This window comes from Passer domesticus, chromosome 4, assembly GCF_036417665.1.
Source record: "Passer domesticus isolate bPasDom1 chromosome 4, bPasDom1.hap1, whole genome shotgun sequence".
Lineage (NCBI taxonomy): Eukaryota > Metazoa > Chordata > Aves > Passeriformes > Passeridae > Passer > Passer domesticus.
This window is the reverse complement of record NC_087477.1, coordinates 64,023,534-64,047,463: the sequence shown is the minus strand read 5'-3', so window position 1 is coordinate 64,047,463 and position 23,930 is coordinate 64,023,534. Positions and strand designations below refer to the sequence as shown.

General features: G+C 34.8%; 1 protein-coding gene across 8 annotated transcripts in view; it reads left to right on the top strand.

Annotated features, from left to right (window-relative positions):
* Nucleotides 1-23,930, top strand: part of PCDH7 (protocadherin 7) — a 261,100-nt gene that overhangs the window by 103,726 nt on the left and 133,444 nt on the right. For 3 of the 8 annotated variants that reach the window (XM_064418442.1, XM_064418440.1, XM_064418446.1), the window contains one exon: nt 17,045-17,261. The exons of 1 other annotated variant lie outside the window; for it this stretch is intronic. In XM_064418442.1, the coding sequence (XP_064274512.1) occupies nt 17,045-17,261 (217 nt within the window). The remainder of the gene's footprint in view (nt 1-17,044; nt 17,262-23,930) is intronic. 4 more of the 8 variants (XM_064418445.1, XM_064418444.1, XM_064418443.1 and 1 more) reach the window with 2 other exon arrangements.

Sequence of the window (23,930 nt, the reverse complement as noted above, 5' to 3'; positions counted from 1 at the left end):
CTGTAAAAAAAATTAATTCCTAATATCAAGCCTATGTTTCCCTTGGTGCAGCTTAAGACTGTGTCCTCTGGTTCTGTCAGTTGCTGACTGGAGAAGAGACCAGCCCCCACCTGACTACAGCAACCTTTCAGGGAGTTGGAGCGAGTGATATGGTCACCCCTGAGTCTCCTTTTCTCCAGGCTAAACACCCCCAGCTCCCTCAGTCATTTTCCTCACAGGGTTTGTGTTCCCAGCCCCTCTCCAGCCTCGTTGTCTCCTCTGGATGTGCTCAAGCATCCCAACGTCCTTCCCAAACTGAGGGCCCAGAACTGGACACAGCTCTCACAGTACGGCCTCACCAATGCCAAGCTCCTCCTCACCAGTGCCAAAGATCTCCCTGCTCCTGCTGGCCACACTGTTCCTGACACAGGCCAGGATGTCCTTGGTCTTCTTGGCCACCAGGGCTGACTGCTGGCTCATGTTGAGCTGGCTGTCACCAGTACCCCCAGGTCCCTTTCTGCCTGGGCACTGTCCAGCCACACCGTCCCCAGCCTAGAGCATTGCAGGGGTTATTGTGACCAAAATGCAGGACTTGGCACTTGGACTTATTAAACTTCATCTTATTGGACTCTGCTCATCCATCCAACCATTCCAGGTCTCTCTGCAGAGCCCTCCTGCCCTTCAATAGATCGACACACTCTCCCAGTTTAGTGTTGTTTGCAAATTTACAGTGAAAGACTCAGTCCCTTCATCCATGTCATCAATAAAAATATTGAGCAGAACTGGCCCCAGGGACACCAGTGGTGACTGGCCCCAGCTGGGTGCAGCACCTTTCACCACCACTCTCTAGGCCCGGCCATCCAGCCAGTTCCTAACACACCAAAGAGTGCGCCTGTCCAAGTTATGGGCTGCAGCTTTTCCAGGAGAGTGCTGTGGGAGACAGCATCAAAGGCCTTGCTGAAATCCAAACAGAAAATATCTGCAGCCCTTCCTGCATCCACCAGGTGGGTCACCTGGTCATAAAAGGAGACCAGGTTGGTCAAATACACCTACCTCTCCTAAACCCATGCTGGCTGGTCTGATACCCTGGCTATCCTGTAAGTGCTGTGTGATGACATTCAACATAAACTGCTCCATTACCTTACGGGTACAGAAGTCAGGCTAACCGGTCTATAATCACCAGGATCCTCCTTCCACCCTTTTTGTGAATGGGTGTCACATTGGCCAGCTTCCAGCCATCTGGAACGTCACCAGTCAGCCAGGACAGTTGGTAAATGGTGGAGAGCTGCTTTGTCTGCATCTCCCTCATCACCCTGGGATGGATCCCATCTTGTCCCACAGATTTATGAACATCCAAGCAGCTCAGCAGTTCTCTGACTGCCTCCTCTTGGATAACATGGGGACCATTCTGCTCCCTGACACCATCTACCAACCCAGGAGGACCGTTGTCTTGGGGACAAGCCATCTTCCCATAAAGACTGAGGCAAAGAAGGTGTTAAGCCTAAAATGAGAGAGAGATGAGAAGGCATTAAGCCTGAGATGAGCAGCATGAGAATAGAGAATGCAGAAAAAAGGAGTGCACAAATGATTCTTTGTGTAAATACACTCATCCGCAGGGTGCGTGTACCGATCCATTAAATTCCATAAAGGTTGTATGTGTATATTTTAAATAAAGTTGTTTGAATGATTATTTCTATAAGATTACGAAGAGAGGGATTTTCAATCCAAGAAATTTCATTACATTAGTACTATTGCATGTGAGTTCTGTGCAGGAGTCACTGAACTATAGGAGTTCTGACACCTTATAAAACAAGTAGGGTTCTTCCACTCATAATGAGTAGGAAGAAGAAATATATATGGAAAAGCAAAAGCTTTGGATTTATATGAAAAAAAACTTTTTTTATCAAAATGAAAGTTTGTGGGGGGAAAAAAGGAATAAGAAAACAGTTGTGAAAGCATTCATCTTTTATAAATGTGTATTCAAAACATGTATTGCTCAATTCACCTTAAAACCCAGTTAAATTCAGAAAGAAGAAATAAAAATATTTTCTTTTTCTGCTTAGTATTTTAAATTCCTTCAAAATCCCTTCCTAATCTTTTCACAAAAAGTGAATAAAGTTTGTGCTGAAGTGGCATTTTGTTATCTAAACCACTTGCAGAGGAAATTTGCAACTCAGCTTTAATATAATTATATGTCTCACTGTTATAAAAAATTGTGTTCCAAGAAACAGATATACTTTAAATTGTTTCAAGGAATACAGATTTACAAAAAAACTGTAAGTATTTTTATCTATACAGGAAATATTTCAGATATTCACATACCTAATAATAATAATAAAAATGTCTCCCTTTCTACATTAAAATGGGTTAGAAAAATAATAAAAAAAATCTTACAGTTTTCTTGGACTTGACAATCTGGTTTTTTTTTTTGAAGAATAGTCTTTCAACATTTTAAATATTATTTTCTTTCCTTGTGAATTATCAGGTATTTTTGTATACATCAAAAAATGTCTATTTGTGCCGTGTTTGTCATGTCCTATTTAGAGAATCTGCAATCTCAACCTTGATCTTAAAATTAAAATTTGAAATATTAACATAACTGTGAAGCTAAAGAAATTGTAGTTTTAGCTGGCTTTGCAGTTCAGTGAAGCTGAGCTGTTTTGAGAGCACATATACTCCACTGAGGCAGAGTAGCCTGAGAAGATATTCTTTAAGTTGGGACACAGACAATGTTTGCAAAATTCTAGTGATGTGCCCCTTACTTTTAGTTATTCTTGCTGTGTTTATTTTCAGAGGCTAATAATTTGGAAACAATTCAAAAAAATTTGCATGATGATATACTGTTTCCAATATCATCATGTTTTATTAGTGAAGGTTGCATATTTATAATAGTGTTGCTGGCCAGAAATTTTCATAGAGTTTTGTTCCAGTTTCCAAGAAGATTCATAGCATAAAAAGTTCAGCAGTACCCCCTGTGTTCTGGATTCTTAGGGTTGTGGTGGCTCCCTGCAATCTCTTCAATTCTTTGAAATCATGTTTCACTAACTTGTGCAGTTTTTCCCATCTGTGCTCCCAACAGTCTCCACCATAGGCTTACAATGTCTACTTAAGAGGTCAAGGAAATCATTATACAAAGGTATAGGGTAATCATTGTCTTGAATCTACAAACGGGTAAAAGACATTGCCAAAGCAAAACATGACATTTGTGCAGAGCCAGGAATTAAACCCAGACTTTCCAACATTCTTTTCCTTTCAACTTCCTTCCTTCTAGCTGAAGAGTGCTGTGATAAATGCAATTACATGAGCATCACTTAATTATTTTACTATTAGAAAATTGTGCACTTTCTGTTACCTTTTACAAAATGATTTAAACAGGTACAAATTCTTCTTTGAAGGCATGGAATTAAAGAAAACAAAGTTAATTGGTCTAACTGTTCCATTCAAAATTCTGAATAATAACTGTACATTCAATTCTACACAGACTGTGGTTTTACATCTGTTTTAATCCAATAACCTATAATCATCTAGAACAATCTGAGTAAGCCATGTCATTTAAGATGAAGACATCTGCATAAAATCAATTATAATTTATTTATTCAAATCTTTCTAAAAGTCTCACAAGTATTAAATCTCGTTTTCACTGTAAAGTTCTTGAATTAAGTTTCTTTCCCCTACATCTGCCCAGACTTTCTGCTTTGTTTGTCCTGAACTGGAAACAGAAACATTTTTTCTTCCACTTATCTAGGAGAATTTTTGGACAAAACTCAAAAATAAATATTTGTGCTTTAAAAGTTACAGACATAAAACTGATGCAGTGCTAAATAATTTTGTTGGCCAGATGGCATAGTGGCAGCAGTAAAGCAGCAAAATGGAAGAGCAGCATTTAATTCTGGACTTTGAAATAGGGGTCTGCTCTTGGTGAGATTGATACTGTTTTATTTTTAGAGGGCACTGACCAGAAAGTGTTTTGTTAATGCCAGCTGGCTTTGTGAAGTGCATGCTGCCTCATGCAATCAAGATCCAAGACTGTCTGCAGCCATGACAATGCTGTTGCCCGTTATGTTGTTTTGTTTGAAAAAAGAAAAACATCTTGGTATAACTAGGGAAAGAACAGACGTCTGGAGTCAGACAACAAGAGAACATTGATTTATATCAGCCAAGGGTTTGACCTCTCTAATCTTATTCATTCACAAGAAGTAAATGAAGAATAAATAGTGAAATTTATCCTAAAAGTTGCAGCAAAGTGGAAATTGCACACATTCACCTATATGGTGTTGTATAAATACAGACACAAAGCACTTAAGAAGCTCACAAACAGCCTTCCTATGCAATTCATTTAGAGCTGGCTGGGGTGACTTCTCACAGAAAAACAATTTGTGGTGTAGATACATAGCAAAGTTTAGCCTGAAGCCCCGATTCCTTGCCAAAAAGGCTCACTCCATTATATCCAGAGAGAAAATCAAAGCATTGCTGTTGCCCTGTTGAATTTTAAGAATGATCATGTCCTGTGAGGATTCCAGTACTTGATATCCATGCAGTTTATCAGAACCTGCAGACCAGCCTAACTCTGTGTATGTGATTCTTTTCTAAGTTACATGACATTTTCAAGGTGTGACCTTAATTTCTTTCTGAATGACAATACTTTAAAAACTAGGTTTTAGAATGAAGAATTCTTGCATTTTATTTTCATTCTACTTTTACTTTAGTCAAATATTACTCTTTTTTTGTGACACCTAATTATCCCAAAACTGATAATGTTACATTCTTTATCTCACTTTATGTTCTAGATGACACTGTACAATGAAAGAATGGAATTACATCAAGTGTCCAAATAATTTTTTGCTCTCGGTGTTTCCCTTTCTGGAGAGAAAGAAATATGGTTAGGCAAAAACATTTCATCTCTACATAACACTTCTTAATGGTAGAAGTAATGAAGATTTATTTTGCCTTGTCGCATTTTCTTTAATAATATCTTAATATTAAAAACTTCTTTGGAACTGATAACAAGCATCAGACTGTCTAGAATTGCAGTCACAGCATTAAAAACATTCCTAGATGAATATTTGAGAAAGTGCACAGTAAGAATGAATTGGGATGTCTGAAAACACAACGTGGACTTCTTTTAATCATCTTTCAATCACAGTATTGTTCTCTGGGCCTGCAGTTTCTTCCAGGAAATTCATCCAGCAGTTTCCTTGTGATGTTGAAAGATACCCATTTGGTCTATAGCTGTGAAATGAAAGAATACGAACTCCATTTTGTAATCTCTTTGTAAAACTTTCTAGAGACTCAGTGTCTTTATGAAAAATTTTGATAATATTCTAATGATCAAAAAATATCTGTAAAAATGCGATTGACAGGGATGACTATGCGGTGACTACTAAAACTGTAGGGTTTAGTGAACCATAATTTGGACTCATCCTTCTTCAGCCACATAACAAAATGTATAATTAATCCTTTTTTGTCTATTTTATTTATATGAGACATTCAATCAAAACCAGCCATTTATTAAGCCTAGAGTATTTTTCTTTCTACTGTCTTATTTTCAGAATGCGTTAAACACTAGATCTAGAAAATACATGCTCCTATTAAGAAAAAATTAGTGCATCTTCCTCATAAACAAACAACCAATCCAAAGAAATGTCTGTGAATGTTTCCACAGTTGAGCTATGCAGAAAAGGTTTTGGAAGGGAAGCAAATGACCTGAATCTTTTAAAAGGGAAACTTAGCATCAATCTGGTATTCTAATTATTGAAGGACATCATGTGTTCATCAACAGAATAAAGTATTTTTGTATAACATATTGTTATGTAATGATGATTGTCATACCTGAAGTTTTATACGTCAACTTGGCTAAACTGTTGGTGCAACCAGACATGTATAGCCAGCCATGTTTTTAATTGAGAAGGTGCTGTTTCTTTTATGTGAACAAGATAGAGAATATTTCAACCAGCATGACTGTTAAAACCTATTGATAGTAACACTCTATGAAAAAAAACAGATCTATAAAGTTTTACCATGAGTAATTTGAGTTTAAATATTTTTATTATAACTCATGCCTTTCTTTTTTTATGGTATTTTATGTGTGCATATTAATTTGACTGGTATTCAGATACATAAGTTCGTTGATGATTTTTCCTAGTGTATGATTAAAATATTTTGAGTAATTAACATTCTTTTTTGGAGCCAAATCTGAAACAAAAGATAAAAGTGGTCTTGACATGAAAAAAAAAAAGAAAATTAAACTGCACATGTGAAAATCAAGTCCTAGGATAATAAAAGTAGTTATATTCAAGGATTTAGTGAGGACCATGCTGTTCCTTCCCAGACAATTGTCTCATTGGCTTCTTCAAAAGTCATGCTTTTAATATTTGGCTAAAGCATGCATTGACAAACATCTGCCAGGAAAGTTTTTTATTAGACAGCACAAGTTAACATTTGTTTTAGTAGAATTTCACCTCCAGACTTTTGAAGGAAAAAAAATGAAATCAAGCCTGTTCTTCTGTGACATTACACTATTTTCTCAGCAATAGTTGCATAACAAGCTGATGGTTGTATTCTATCCCACAGGTGAATATATCAGTACTTATAAAGTTGTACATACAAAGCACCTTTAATATGCTAACGACATTCGCAAAGAGTTAAAGAACATTTAGAGTCAAGTGTAAAGTAACTGTTTCACATTTCAGCAATTATAAGCAATTTGTTTTAAATAACATCGCTGACAATTACAGAGTAACTTTTAACCTACAGCAACAGGCGTGGTGTTCCAGGTGACCATAGGAGAAAAGAGGCGGCAATAGCTTCATATTAGCAAGTTTATAATTTATTAATTTTAAAAAAACCCCAAACATGTTTCCCTTTTGTGTATTTTGGATATTTTTGCAACAAGTAGTTTCTTATAACCTAAATATCTCCTTTAAACTTTGAAATACCCACTGCAACTTGAATATTTTCTTACAACAGAAGAAAACGCATATCCTATTTTGTCAGTAATGTAATAATTTTAAAGTATTTTTTCTATAGGAAATGTGAAAAAATAAGCAAATTGACAAATAGCCCCACATCTTTATCAGGAGTTTTAATTATACGAGGTAGGTCTATAGATAAATATACTTGGAGTGTAGTTCTGGACATGGACACTGCCTGTTCTTTAGTTCATAACTACCTTTTATAATTTTCTTCTTCAATTACCTTATTAAAATATATTTTTTCCAACAATTTATCTGTCACAAGGAAAGTGTATGTAATCCTGATTAAAAAATAATCATGGAACAAAATGTATTTTTGCATTCAGTCAAGGTTTTTTTTCCTATATAGCACAATCTATACTTCTTTTCCAAAGATCTAAATTCTGGAAAAAATTAATAATTTTGCCTTTCGAGGCCTTGCATTTTGAGCCTGTGGCATGTTTATTATTATAACTTGCATAAGTACAGTGTTCACCAAGATGGCATTTGTTTCTTCTGACTTGAGTGATCTCAAATTATCTAGCTAATTTAAATTCTTCAATATGTTGTGAAGAATATTTCCATTCTATTAAACCACTTCCAAGATGGGATACATTTCTAGAGGTCTGCCCTTTCATTTTTGTAGAGATGTGTAGCTGACTGAGATTTTATGCCTGAGCTTATATTGTCCAATTTATAGAAAATGTGTCAATGTATTTAAATTTAAGACATTTAAGGTTAAAGTATAATTTGAATAACTTAGATGAATAAACAGTAAACAAACATTGAGGACTACCTGTAGATAACAACAATACAAAATATTGAGTGTATTACCTAATTTTGGAAAACATTTCAACTGCAGATTTTGGAAAATATGTCATCATCAATACAATTTTGGTGAATAGTGCAAAAGTCCTTATCCCTAATCACTCAGAAAATGAATGAATCTTTGTACCAGTATTGAATATATTTGTATATCTTCCCTCTTAAACTGGAAATGTCTTGTTTACACATTCATATACATTTAGAATTTGATCTGATTCTTCCAGGAGTTATTGCGGAATTTTCCTAAAATTTGATGCTGTGACTCTCATGTTTATTTTGGGCTAGAGTCTTTTGAATGGTAACTAAAACCAAAATATTCACACTAATATTAATAATAGCCCTTTTTTTCAATGACAGCACATAAGTGAGATCTAAGACACAATAAATTCTACTTTGATTCAATGTAAGCATAAATAATTCAAAACTTTTCTGATTTTTTTTTTTTTTAATTTTAGCTAATCATTTCTATACAGAACCCTCTGGTGTATTTTCAATTTATTCAAAATATTTCATCTCAGCACCAAGAATATTTTACATTACAGAGAAGACATTACTTGAGCATCAGTGATTTGCTAATACTAAGGCTTCATATGTTGAAAGGTTCCTATATGCTTTATGTATCTGTTTCTCATTTCAGTAGCATTCTGGCAAAGATTCCTTTGCAGACAAGCCTCTCTTTGAGCAGAGAAACAAAAGGAAGAGAAAGCAATTTTTAAAAATTGTCTCTGTCTACAATAGCAAATAGAATGGCACAAGAGGAATTGATTTGAATGGTGAAACAGTGGGCTCTGAGACTTATTTTCATACTATATGCATTTCGTGGAGATTCACTGTGGAGTAGCTTGTTTGATACTGTGAACTGAGCTCCTTTTAGTTCAAGATATCTAGGGAGGCTTTGGGATCATTTCCTTCTTTGGAATTTGATCCAAAAGGGTCCAATATATTTGCTTCTTGATACTTCTTCCGAGGATAGCAAAGTACAAACTTGAGGATGATAAGGAGATTCACTTTTGTAGTCTATATCTGTAGTCGAAAACATTGTGTTAATGACTTTTGAAACAGGTTTATAGAGGTTTTCCTCCATTCTAGGACATCTTCATGACTGATAACTAGGTTTAAGAATATATTCCTTTTCCTTTCTGCACATTAAATTATTTAATAATATTCCAGATTCAAGAGAAGATGATGACGTTTGCAAGCCAAACATTTGGGTGATTGGGCTTGTAGGATGGAAATTAGAGTTTTGTTTGTTTTCAGGCAATTAAAGACTTTAGTGAAACAGCATAGCAAAGATAAGGATTTCTCACACTGAAAGACAGGAGCTGAGAGACACAACACTGTGAACTAATATCCCTGGAGTAATTTCAGGCAGCATAGTCTCTGCTGAAAACTAAAGAAAACAAAACAAACTCATCCAGGAAGGAAAGGCTCACCAAATATTTCAGCAAAAGATAATATCACAGAAAAGTTTGAAAGAATGTAAGCCAAGAATGCGAAATTGTAAGCACTGAATAGTACCAGATATTGGACGCTTAGCTAAAAGAAGACTTTTATGGTGTTTTAATAATAGATTTGAGTCAAAAAATTGTTCAGAAGATTGCAATGGAAATTATTAGAAAAAAGTAGAATAGTGGAATCTAATGCATTGAGTTCAGAAAAAAATAGTAGATACACTGAATTTCTCTTTAGTCTTTAGTCTTCATGAAAGATATAGGAAAACCTGTTTTAAGAAAACTTAAAGAGACATGATAAAAATCTTAATTTATGTTGTAATTGGTCTTGGTAAGAGAAAATGATACTTTATCCATTTACTTTTGCAGAAGAATAACAGGAGAGCACTTCAGCATCATAGATGTTTTGTGTTTATAATTTTCAAACAATTGGACACAGAAGTGATAACGAAAATACATTTTTTTGTCTCTGGTGCAGATTCTCATTTATTTTTTTTTTTTATGCTCACATTTGAATAGCTAGCAAGAGCTCTTGTGATATGATAAGAATATTGGCCTACAAGTCTTCTAAGATTTTATTTAAATTTTCTAAACGAGCTTGTGTGTTGTATTTTGATATGAAGATTTTTGCACAGAAGAGTATTGTATCTTTCAGAGTATCTTTGAGTAAGAGACATTCTTCATATTATTGCTTCTTTGATGATATTCACTGAAATAAAAGAATGCCTTTTATTTGTTTACTTAGAGACAAAAATTATTCAAAGTTTACTTAATGAATGTACTTAGGTGAATAAAAATAATTTTGAGCTGCTCAGAAGTCTGTGTTGTGATTCAGAAAGAGAAATTTGGATAACAGGAAACAAAATATATTTGAGAAAAGCACTAAACTTAAAAGGAAAATATGTTTGAATGTTGTACTATGATGTTCATAATGTAAAATAAATTATGAAATATTATCACTGAATAGCAAATCTTAACATGTAGCCTTAGGCTTAAACAAATAGATATTAGTGGATGAGTCTTTCAACTTTATAGAGAACAAAAAAAAAATGCACTTCTGGTTCATGACCAAAATACCACTACTGCAAGAAAAGTTAATAAAAGTGAAACTAAAATAAATGAAAATAAGCTAATTACAGTTCATCACAGGCAATGTCTGGTGCAGAGCTCTAATATCAATATATATATTTTTTATTTTATTTAAGTCCTGTTTAAAGTTACAATTGTCACTGCATTTGGCTAAATATAAAAAAAAAATTAAAATATTTTTTCTTATCAGCATCATATCTCCTCTTTTAGCCTCCTACTCTAATATTAATCTCAGGTGTTTCAATCTTCCCATTGAAAAAATAATGCCTGTTTAATTTAATTTCCTGCCAATTTTAGATTAACTACAATGACAGAAGTTTAGAACAGTAGAAATATGTGATTTGAATAGGGAAAAGAGTTGTGTGGGTTGAAACTATTCATGCAGAATAGGAATCATTCATTAATATTTTGTTTGTCTTCCAACAAGCTTCCAGCAATTAGGAATGAATAGAAAGAAAAGGATAATGACATGTTGTATCAAAATACAAGTGCCAAAGAAACACTTTGAATTTATGTGATCAGTTGATGCATCTCTCCTGCCTGTTTTTCAGATCTACCCTATACACACCTCAGAGTCACTGCTTGACGTTGGTTGACTTTCTGAAGCTAATAGGAATTATTATTTAGGCCTGACTCATCACCATTGCTTTTAATGCTTGGAACAAACAGAAAATACAGAAATTCCATTGAAACATAAGGGAAACCTCCTTTACTGTTAGAGTTAAAAAACTGGAGAACATTCTTGCTCAGAAAGGCCATGGAGTCTCCATTTTTGGAGATACTAAAAACCCTGACTGTTCAGATCCCTAGGCAAAGTACTCAAGCCAACTCTACCTTGAGCAGAAGAGTTGTACTGGATGATCTCCAGGTTGCTCTTAGGCCACCTTAAATTCCTGCAAATACCCTCAAGATATCATACATTGTTAAAGTGGAAAGTCATCTGCTTTGAACGTCAGGGAAAAATAAGAACCTTAATTCCTAATGTTCCAGTATTTTATGTAATGTCCAAGCCAATGACGAATAAACTGGTAGAAATACTTGTAGAAATACATCTTGCTGCATCTTGCTATACTAAACATACTATTATACAGTTTAGGCTAATTTTTTATGCTTCTCTATGTGTTAAGTTGCATCTTGGACTGCATTTTACAGTTGATTAAAATGTTTTCAGTCCTTATGGTTTTGCAATGTAGGTATTGTGATCACAGGAAGGCCTAGAAGCCTTACTATTTTTGTCCAAGTGTTAAGTAATTAAGATAGTTATACTTTAGCATGCACACTTTGAACACAGAATAAGTTGTGGAGTAATTGGCTGAGAAATGGTTGATGGTTGCAAGTTTAGTTCTCTAAACAATTAAACTTAAACAAGGTTTACTCTGCCACCCCGCTACTATAGTCCAAATGCACCAACATTTTTGGACAATGTTTATAATGTTGATAGCAACTGATATACAGAAACCATGAAAGAATACAATCCATGAGCAGTGTGAAATATCAGGAATTACAATGCAAAACTTCAAACTTTGGGATATGAAAAAAAAATCTTTCATAATGAAGGTGAAAAAGTGTCACGATAAAGCCTTGTGGAGCTACACGGATATATTGCTTTTTACCAAATCTAGCCAAACTCTGCCCCTAATGCCAACCTCCAAAACTAGGGTTCTTCATGTATTGAAAATATAATTTTAGTTTCCATCTTGGATAGGGATGAATTATTTAATACAGGTTAATAGAAACTCTGTACCATAGAATAAGTTAATAGAGCTCAGTTACTACAGATAGCAGAAAGTGCATGTCTTTGGAATCGCAGTGTTTTTTTGTTCTATGGATGAGTGGAAAGGAAACTATCCCATTTAAGAAATACACACGAAACAAGGCAGAAATGGAGATTTATCACTGAAGTATAATGGAAAGGCGTATCTTTTCTCTGTGATCTGTTCACCTCCAAGATCAAATACAATTAGGAAAACTCCATATGCTGTTTTCAGAAAAGACGATATCAGTTTTCTGAGGGTGAAAATTATCAAACCTACAGTCTTCTTATTAAAATGATCATCTTCTTACTAAACCTGGATATTGTAAGTCCCTACCAAAGGACTAATAAACACTTAAGGTTGCTTTTTTGCTGGGAAAGACAAATTGAACAATTGTGGACTTCTTTGGGTAAAAGTTACTTGACTATGTTGATTCACAATGGTGGTAGATGCAGCTGTGTTAATGTTGTGCATTGAAAATCAATAAAGCTAAACATCACGCTGTCCCCTCAGAGGTTGGTGCCTTAATTTGTCAGCACTTGGATGACGCATTGCAGCTGACCTGAAGCTGCCCCGTAAACTCAATCAACTTAGAAAAAAACAAGTCCCTGGATAAGTTTGGGATAGGTTACATTCAAACCCAAGCAACTACCTCAGCCAATCCTTTTCTATCTGAGATCCACACACATCACTGGCCAGAGATCTGCGTGGAGAGAGGTCGCATCCAATCAGCTGTCTGAGCCTGGGAAATGCAAAACCCCTATAAAAATGGCAGCTAGATTAAACTCATTGCTGTTTGCTGAGGACTCAGTACTGTGTTGTGGAGGCCAGTGAGCCTGCTAGACTTCCTGGGGCTATGCCCTGGACGAATGCTCCCTAAACATTAACCTCTCCCATGGACTCCTGTGACATGCTATCAATCAACCCCCGTGCCACTCCCCCTGTGGCTGTTCAACTTCCTATAAACCACATATGGTCAAGGTTCATGTAAGAAAGCAGTTTCTTTGTTCTTTGTAGCCTCATTGAACCCTGTCTTTTTACCCTTGTGTTTCCCTACTGATCACTGTAATCCTTTTCCTGCTCACACCTTCAGGTGATTGTTGCTGTTGGCTCTTCCCCTTTATACCAGTGTATAGTCCTGGATCCTCTATCTCTCCCTTTGTCCCTGGACCCTTTGAGTGTGTAGGTGAAATAAACTACCACTGGAAACCTATACAAACACCCTTCCTGCCTCTGCCATCTTAGATAAGCAGCTATGGTGTGTGAGTGTGGTATTTGCTGTGTGTTTGGTGGAGCGGTCCCCTCATGGGGATGCTTCAGGAAGGTTGCAGCAGTCTGCCATCTGGCCATGCTGCAACATCGTGTCATGTGTCTGTCACCAACCCACGACTCCACATAACACTTGGAAATTTCTCATGTCCATTCTTCTGAGAAATTCCTGGTGTAATTTTATAAATAGTAGAACAAAATTTAGTACATAGTCTGTGTTTGCTTGTTAAAGTGGAGCTTCCTATCCTTACTTTTTTCATGGCAATAAATACATAAGAAGACCAACATTTTACCAATAACTTTTTGTAAATATTAATGTTGTAATTCATAATTTTCCCTTCTTGTTTGTTTCACTAATATGCAGTTTTAGGTGAAACCTCAACTGTTTTACAGACTAGGATATAAACGAAGATTAGAGTATATGAAGAAAGTTCTTGGTTTTGGAGGGGACTTATTGCATTCATAGAAACTAATGCATAAGTAGTACTTATTATGCATTAGTATTCTAGTGTTCATAACTAAGTTCATAGGGGTTTAAACTCATTTAACTTAAATGCTCTTAGTAACAATTAAGGGACTGAGTTTCATGAACAGTAACATGTACATCCATATACAGAGTTTTTTCAGAGGCATTTTATAGCAACCCCATACTGTTGTCTTTTCATCAACTTTATCTCTAAGATGTTTTTTTTGGGTGTAAAAACGAGATGCCATAATTAATTTAGCCCAAATATTCCAAGTATATAAAAACTCATTATCTTTTATAACTGGTAGTTCTGCTCTAACAAATGTTTATCCAGATTATACTGTCTAAACTATATGGTAATTTGCATATCAGAGATGGTGAATGTGGGAAACAGTCAACTGCAATACATATTTAATTTTTTTTGTTCTTAAAATTCTTTATGTTAATCACATGGAGTGTTTCTAAGTATGGGGTAACAGACATATATCATAATCCAAGTCTATTTCTTTTTATTGAAAAAGGACAGACCATGATATTATTCCATGAGGCCAGATGCACTCAAAATTTGCAATACATTTGTCTGAGAAGGTCTGGTTCTCAGAGGTAATGCAATAGAAAGGTCAGAATTCTGATGTTTATACTGAAAGTAGAAGTGTAATAAATCCTGCAAAATAACCATTTACATGCACATCATTCTTTCAGAAAGAATTTTATCATCATTATGTCATTCTCATTGATATTCTGTGGAAAGAGCTGAACTGGCTTTACTGAACTGAATACTCTGTGTGTTAGTTTTGGGTTAGATAATTCCTATTCAGTACAGCATTTAAGAGAAAAGCAAGATTAACACCCAGTTCTGTTTAAAAACTATTATTAAAAGCTTAGTAAAAGTAAATCAAATTTCTTTCAGTTTCAAGGATATGTAGTGATATTCTTAGGGAATTTTCAGCCTCAGCTATAAAAAAAGCCCAACTTAGCATCTGTCACATCTCTTCCCTACATGCCAATTAGGTAAGGCACATAACTTTCAAAGAATATCTGAAAATGAACAGGATGCTCCTGAATCTTTTATAGCTTGTTCCAGAACTTAGATAACTTTGCTATTACTCTTGTGGTAGCCACAGATGTGACAAAAAGGTGTTCTCTTCTTGTGATCTAGTTGAGTGTGATTTCCAAGAAATCAATAAGAAATGGAACATAAAGTTCCAAATATTTGATGGCTTTTTTTTTTCCTAATTCCCACTTTAAGTCACATCACTGCTCTTGCAGGAGCTGTAGATGAATCAAAGTCCTTCTGATCTTGAGGAATACAGTCAGTGCAGGTAGCTTGGTGAGCAGCTGCAGTGGGAGCTCTGGGTGTTCGGAGCCCAGGCAAGAGGTCATGCACTGATAACCCTTTGCATAATAAAGGGCATGGGGACCTGTGCCCATCCAGGTGACCAGACACTCAGAGACACCACAGAAGCTGAAGAGTCCAAGACGCTGCTATGCGCTTTGACTATGAAAGTATAAAAGACCGGGATTTTTTCTGTTCAGGGTCCCTCCTCAGAAGTACCAGCTCAAGCTGTTAGTTTTTTATATGGTTATTGCATCAAGACCAAATTATTTTAAGGATTGAGACATCTGAGATTCTGCTATAGGAAATTTGAGGTCGAGCCAGTAAGGAGACCTAGTATGACTATGTGAGTTTGATGTGGGTAGATGCCGAAGGGCGTCTCTCCCAGCTCAGTTGATCCAAATGTGACTGCCAAAATAGTAGGATATTTAGGAATAATCTACGGGATGTTCTAAATGAATTCAAATCTCTGAGATTCACAGTTTGTATAATTGGCCCATAAGTAATAATTGATGTATAGTTACAGATTACAGCATCTCATTGCATGAAGTTTTGGTCCGTCATACAGTAAAGTATTTCTGGTAACTGTCACTTGTTTAAACTTTTGATCTACTCATGCCAGGAAGATTTAGCATTATATTTGTTGTCCAGCCTGTCTACCATCAGCACTTACCACCTTGATATCTTCAAAGTTTTGTACCCTCAAAATGAAACTACCTCCACCTACCCCTCTACTTGTAAACCTGATGTGGACTTTGTTCTTCAGGGCTTATGTGAGTGGTTGCAGTTGTTGTTTTCTCCCCTCTGGCCTGCATATATATTTCCATCCTGTACTGACTACAGTTGCCAGTGGGAGTGATGTATGCCTATGTCTCATTCTAACATAGAACTGGAAACACATCTGAATTCAAAGGACAGTACTATCAGACACCCCATTTTAAACACAGGAAAATTTGTGTGGTGTCTTATAAAATGAATCTATTGGTGTTTTTTTCAGAAAGTGCTTTCTAGAACAACAAACATTTTTCTGCAGTTCTCTAAATGTATAATTAAATTATTTTAAATGTATCATTGCTGCTTGAGTGTAGTTAAATCCTAAGAGAATCCCCTAACTTCTCACTGAAAATCCTGCATGTCCTCAGTGTCCTCTGAAATGTGAGGGATTGACTCTTCCATTTCCTGGGATTCTCATTGGTGCCAGGGTTCAGCATGTAGGCTTCCAGAGCAACAGTAATATCTGTCATTTTCAATGAATACAAATCTCTAACAATCCATGTTTGTACAGTCCCAGTGGAAGCATGTTGTGTCAGCTGTACTTGCGGTGCTTTAAAGGCTTTATTAAGTCAGCTGGCAACACACCCTGTCTCCAGGCACTGGCTTTTATGGGAAAGGACCTAAGAGACTTTTTTGTCCCTTCCTTTTTTTTTTTTTCCTTTTTTCCCCCCTCCTATCCCATGTTAACTAGCTGTCAGAATGTCAGAAACACAGGTAGTGATTTTATAGAAATCTTATGGGTGTGTTGTTTTGTTCGTAACACCCACAAAATAGTTTACTGATGAGCACTTTTACCCACCCACACAAACTTACACATACGTGTGCACACACTGTCAAGTACCTTTATGCAGTCTGGTATTAATTCTGATCAACTTATTACCACTGATTGATAGAAAAGCTGAACCAGCTCTCTTATCCCACGTAGCCATTTGAAAGGAGGCTATGACAAACTGCGTGTATTCCAGTAAAATTCCATGCATACTTTGTCCAGTGGCCTTTTATGTAAGAACTGTACTTTCTGTTTGCTTTAATGTAGAGAAAATTGTTTAATTGGTAAATGTTAAAATATTAGTTTGCTTAAGTGATGTTTTGAGAATCAGTTGTTCAAAGACTGAACTTTGCAGTGACATTCAGAATCTTTTCTCTTGCAGCCGTTTCGTAGAGTGACGTTTTCTGTTGTGAGTCAGCCTCAGGACCCGCATCAAGGGTCATTGCAGAGTTGCTATGACAGCGGTCTGGAGGAGTCAGAAACACCAAGCAGTAAGAGTTCATCAGGGCCAAGACTGGGTGCCCTTCCACTCCCAGAGGACAACTACGAAAGGACTACGCCGGATGGCAGTGTTGGTGAGGCAGAGCATATGGAAAATGGTAGGGGCAAACACAACATTCACACACATAATCTCACTAGCAAGTGATACTAAGTAGACTTTTGAAAGGTCAGTCCAAAAACATAAATAAATATATTAAATAATTAATATTGTAATTATTTGATTTTAAAGTTTGTTAAAATGCAGGTATACAAAATAATGGAACATAACACCACTAATTAAAACAGCTTTTTTTCACATTACTTAAAATCTGTACTGCAGAAGCAGTTAAAACACCAAAAAAATATCAGTAGAGGTTTGGGGAAATGGTATTTGAATAAAAGTACATACTTTTCATTTTAGATAAAAGACCATAAAGGACATATATATCCTTATTTCCTTCCATTTTGGACTAAAAACCTACTTAGGAAATTTCCCAGAATGTGATATATACAGTATCAGGAAAAGAAAATAGTATTTTAAAACCCCACTCTAGAGAATTCTCTTTTCCCCAAAAAAGTTGTATAGACTGTTTTCAAAATAAAACACAATGTTAAGTCCATTTTTCATTATTCAGATAGAAGAATATTACTTTTCTTTTCTTCACACGTTATTTTGGACAGTACTTTTACAATATTTCATTTAAATTCAGGGTCCATTTATGTAGAAAGGGAAAATGATAAATACTTATTTACTCCATAGTAATTCTCATATTATTAAAAACCAAAAAAATATTAGTATAAGTCTCAGGTTAGGTTGTTTTTCTTTCTATCTAAAACTATTCAGGATTTAAAAACCAAAAGGACTTACTCTTTTGAAATATATTTTACCAAACACAAATATTTCACTGTTCTCCACTTTTTTGCATTGATCTTAAGTTTTATGAAGTCAGAGACTGACTTCATTGTATTTTCATTTGCCCATAAACAACAAAATAAATTAATACATGTCAAAGTGTACAGATTTTTGATAATCAAAGAATTAATGTGGTTTCTAATTCAGTTGTAATAGGTGGGTACATGCAAGAAGGGTGGTATATTTTTTGTTATAGAATGAATTAATTAGTTTGGCTAAGTGCATGTTAGTTTTTGGAGATTGCAATACTGAATAATTGTTCTTGGGGTTTTGACTTATCTGAGATAGACATGTCAACCCATTAAAACTATGCTATTTTTCATGGGAAGATATTTCCAAATCTAGTGTACATTGCTGAAGAATGGCTACAGCAGTCTACATATGCTTGAACTGTATATCCCAATAGCAAAAAAAAGTAATTGACTGAAAAGGAAGACAGTATTATCCATCTAAACTTATATTAGGTTATGCACATTTATACATTTGCATATATTTTCCTTCGTTGTTTATATGAATATATTTGTTTACTTTTCATTTTTCTGGGGATGTGGTAGGGGGAAAAAGTGATAATGGTATTAGTGGAAAAAATTTCAGGAAAAAAGCTTGTAGAATTTGTACCTAAATTGGGCTGGTTATTTTATTGTCTGTTTTGTGTGGTTAGGATGATAAAATTAAACAACTTGTCAATTCCCTTGGACATCCCACAATATAGATAATTTGTAGACATGAAGTTCTGAATTCAGAAAGAATTTTAATATAGGATATGCATGATCCATACTGGAGAAACTGTAGAATCAGAAATTAATATATTTTTAATGTATTTGGTAGCCAAAGAAAAAGAAAATCACACTAACTGAAGTGAAATTGAAAATGAAAAGTGCTTGAGCCTTGTCATAGGTTAAATCAAAATAGTTAAGTTTTTATATTGATGCAAAAACTGGAATTGCATTCTAATAACTAAAATATTTTAGATGCTTCTTTTTTTGAAAATAGTTTATTTTATATTTGGTAGGATGATTTTCTTGGATTTGGTTTTAAAAATAGTATTCTAACATTAATAGATGGAAACATAGAGGTAGATAAATACATTAGTTCATGGTGAATGAACAAAAATCTCCAGTAAAAAAAATTTGCATGGTAAAATATGAATAGAACCAGGATTTCCTCCTTCTTTATAAAACCTTGAACAGAAATCTTTAAAAGCTGGGTGATACTGTGGTGAAAATTTTACTGTACAGTTTTCTGGATTTTTCTGTCACATTTTAAAGACAAGATTTCAACAGTGTCAAGTCATCTACCTTCAGGAATTTCTGTTAGCAATAATCTATAAATAATGATGGAACAGGATGGAATATATTTTTGCTCCTTCATATATGTATTACCTGATATTTGAGTGAGAGTTTTCTGTCACATGAGTCTTAAGTCCACTTGTATTTTAATTATTGAATTGTTCAAATTCTGATAATTTAATCTTCAGTAATAATGGATCATTCTGACAGAAATAGAATTGAAATTGAAGTCTGTCAAGTGTGCATTTGTCACATTTAATTGGAATCTAGGTAATCTGCAGTGTTTGGCTAGTTTAAGTTTTAATCAGGATTTATACTGGATTTTTATGAGGATTTTTCATGGAAACAGCATTTTGGAAGTGATTTTGGTCATTAATTTCTACTTCAAATATTTACCGTTTAATTTCAGTTGGTGTGAAACAATGCAGTTATAACTAATTGCTTTGTATTTCCTTTCATTTTAAAATTTGAAATAATAATCTTCAGCACAGTACATGAAACCTTCCAATATGTTTCCTTCTTTTTTTTTTTTTTTTCAAGCCTAGATGACTAAGTAAAACAAGTAATCTTTATAGTTAAAGCAAATTTAAAAGCTTCAGTTCACAGGCAGAGTATATGGGAAATTTAACTTTCTATTTGCTGTTAAGAGTTTCTTTACATTTTCTCAGTTGAGAATAAAACACTAGAAAAGTGGAAAAAAATGGATAAGGGGGTTGATTTTCTTAGAATATGGTGAACATTGCCCAGCAGCCTACATGACTGTCAGATGTAGATTGAAGTTTTATTCTGCTGATTAGCTGTGGTGTCAGATGTGGGAGAAAAAAAAAAAGAAAGAAGAAAAAATGTTAGCAGATTGACTGTGAAAATTCAGTATGCAAAGATCTTGTTAATTAGCAAAATCTGCAGAACCAAAAGTAACTTCTGAGTTAATTTATCCCCTGCCCTTGGAGCTTTCCTTGCAAAGAAATTCTGCTCATATGTGCAGCGTTCTCTGATTTTGCTGTTAGAATGGTACTGTCTTAATGTAAATTGCACAATAATTTTCTGAAGAACATTTCCATTACATTCATATTTGTATATCAAGGGCAAATACATTACCATGGTAAATTAGTTTCCTGGTCTTTTGTCATAGCTTTCTAGTTCTGACCATGCCTAATGCGACATCTCAGAAGAAAATTTTGAAAACACTCTGTGACAGAAACTTCCGGAATTACTTCTCCTCCTGACCTCAACAGTTAATAGTCATCATGTGATTTTCTAAATAATAATAATAATAGTACTAAAACCACACTTAATTTACCACAAGACAAGTTACTGGCCTGAACAATGTCTTTCAACAGTGAAACCCTGTGAAAGCTAACAAAAATATTTGGGGTTCATTTTTTTTAACTCTTACTTAACTGTTTAGTGTCTATTCCTTTTGTTTCATTATGAAGAAGAGCATGGAAACATTCCATTTTAGTTTTCAAATCTATGGATTGTTATGTTTCCTTATAGTTTACCTTTCCTTTGAATTATAAATCTTCCTAGGTTATAAATCTTCTTCTAGCAAAGGTAGGGATAACTGGAGATGTATTCCCAAAATCAGAAGAATGGACAAGAGAGCCTTTTCATATTAATTCCTATGTTATTAAAGATATGATCTTTAAATAGAGCTTTCATTGTTCTGTTTCGTTTCCCTTCACCTGGTTGCATTAGGTCTCTCCCATGTTTCTTGCAACTCTCAGAAATATTTCATTATATTCCTTTCCCTACCCTCCAATTTCTGCATTCCTACAGTTTATTTATGCATGTAGTGGCCTAATCAGGTTGTTTTTTTTTTTTTTCTTTTTTTTTTTTTAATTTAGCTAGAGGACCTACAGTGGTGAAACTGCAGCACTGCAGGTTATGGCTTGTATGATCTTCCCTCGAGATTTGATTCCATGCAGTCCTAATTAAACTGTATGCCACACCTGAGATATCTGCCTTAAAGCTAGCTCAGGTACTTCTACATGAACATGTCTTTGATCTGCAGCACAGAATGTTAGGTTAGCCCATGTTTCAATATCAAATACAGTTGGAGAAGAGCAGTCGTCTTTGTGAAAGAAGGAAAATAAGGAATGGTTTACAGATTCCATTTTTGCAGGGGGAAATGGAGTAAAGAAAGATTAAGTGACATGTCTGAAGTCACAGATAAAGTAAGGAGCAGAGCTTAAAAAGGAACTCAGAATTTTTGTGATTCAGTTACTTGACTCCCAAAAAGAAATTAGTAGATAAATTACGCTCTGACTGACACATGAAATAAAAGCCAGGGAAGAGAAGTGCATTACCTTGGTTCACATAGTCTGATAATATGCTCTATTTTCAATTACAATTTCAGATTTAGACTGCTAGAGTCAAAGTTCCACCATCAGTATAAAGAAGGGGTTCATAATATATGACAGGATGGCTTGAAAATGTGAAGTGAATTTTGACAATTAATACATATAATTAATTTTATCTATAAGACCATTCTCTCACTTTTGCTTGTGAAATAGATTCTTAATCTGTTCTCTGGACCAAAGTGTGAAGAAAATAATACATTAATTTAGAGAAACCATCTTTACAGAATCTATTTTCCTTTAGCTTTTTATAGTGCAAATAATACAGCTTAAGGTTCCTGAAGACTTAACTGTCCTTATTGTATAATGGCAAACAGACACTCGTTGACTTATTTCAGAGAATGACTGCATTTTTGCAGTTCCCATTATTTTCAAATGTTCTCTCCTCCTGAATTCAAGTCCTAAAATTGCATAAGAATAATTTTGTTTTAAAAGTGTATCCTGAAAATTGATGTAAGTAGTCCATCTCAGAAGCTGAGTTTAGTGTAATGGTTACACAGTAACTGTTCCTTTCTTGTTTGGTTGGTTTCTTTTTATTCTGTCACGGCTGCTGCCTCTACTTTTTCTTAAATATCACTCTGCATGCATGAACCCAAAATACAAGAAAGTGCTGCAAAAATTATTATATAATACAAATACATAAAAATTCTTACCCTTGTTTCTGATGAATCTTAACCTATAATTAGGCATATGATGAATTTTGGATTCTGTAACACTAGCAACATACATGGGTAATGTTTTGGAACACATACATATTCAGTGATGAATGATATCTTGAATGATATCAGGTTTTTTTGAGAATATAGCATTCTGATAAGATCTGTGAAAAGACATTTTATAAGAGGAAAGAAAAAGCCTAGCTTGTAAGACAGAAGACAAACTGTGCAGGAATCCCTGATACACTAGTGCAGTCTTATGTAAGGCAGGGAACCTGTCTCAGAAGAACATTGGCTGCTTTTCTCCTTGATTTTTTTCATTTCTAATATTTTATTTGTTCCTTTAGATCACCTTACCCCGTATGTCTGTGAATTTTTTCAACAAAGGAACAAATTTGATAATCTATATGCACATTAGTACTTCAAGTTTCAAAACTATATTCTGCCTATTCTTTAAGAATTGCTTGTATTTTGAAGTGTTATGCATAAATACTTGTAATAGAAATGAGGGAAATATACTTTGTGTCAAACTCCTAGTGCTGATATATATTTTTATATTTAACCATTCTATGTTTACATTGTACTTAAAATGCTCCGTGCAAAGTAAAGCCCCAAATATATACCAAATACAATCAGAAATAGCTCTCATTGAAGACAGTAGAATAGCATTTTTTTATATCTTCTCTATTTTCCTTGACTATACAATTATCAACAACTTCTCTGTTCTGTTCATGAAGAGTACCTGAGTTTGCTGTGAGTGGTTTTCTGCTCGATCAGGATTTTAACTTCTCAGAGAACATATGCTTGGATCTGCTGGAATCAAAGAAAGAATGCTTATTTCTGTATTGGAAATCTACCCCCATGCATTGGTAGCAAAACAAATTATTCAGCACTTTTCTGATTTTCTGAATAGAATTGTATATATCTTCCTCTTCTCTCTGTTGCTTTCCCATTGTATTTGTTCTAGCTCCTTTTGTGCTGCAGAGTGAATAGCATATGCCTTTTTTCTGAAAAATCATATTATAGGATTTCTTCCTCCACTCCTGATTTCAGTATCCTGCTCTTAAAAAGAAAATACACTCAGCAATAACTGTTCACCACTGTTAAAAATAGCCTATTGATGCCAGATAACTTGAAATGCCATGTACCAAAACTTTGATTTCTTTTATTACCCTTTAAAAAAGGAAGTCCATGTTTACATTACATGAGTTTTTTACCAATAATTTAAAGTGGAGGAAGACTTTGGATTTTTAAAGAGCCACACCTGCAGTTATATCTGTTAGGATGAAGCAGTGAGGGAGGGGTTTGTATGTGCATGTGGGTGTGCACACTTGTACACATCTCAGTGAGTCAGTTCTCACTGCAAATACTCATGAGATCTAGACAGTTGCAGTTATATAACCTGCCTCATCTATGAATTTCAAATCAATTCACTGAGGTGGATATGAACGAACGTACTAAACTGACAAGTGGAGAACTAAGTGATCAGAAAGTAAAGCAGTATGTCCACTGTCATGCTGTGAATTGACCAAACATTGTGCACCCCTCAAGAAGTAATAATTTGAGCATC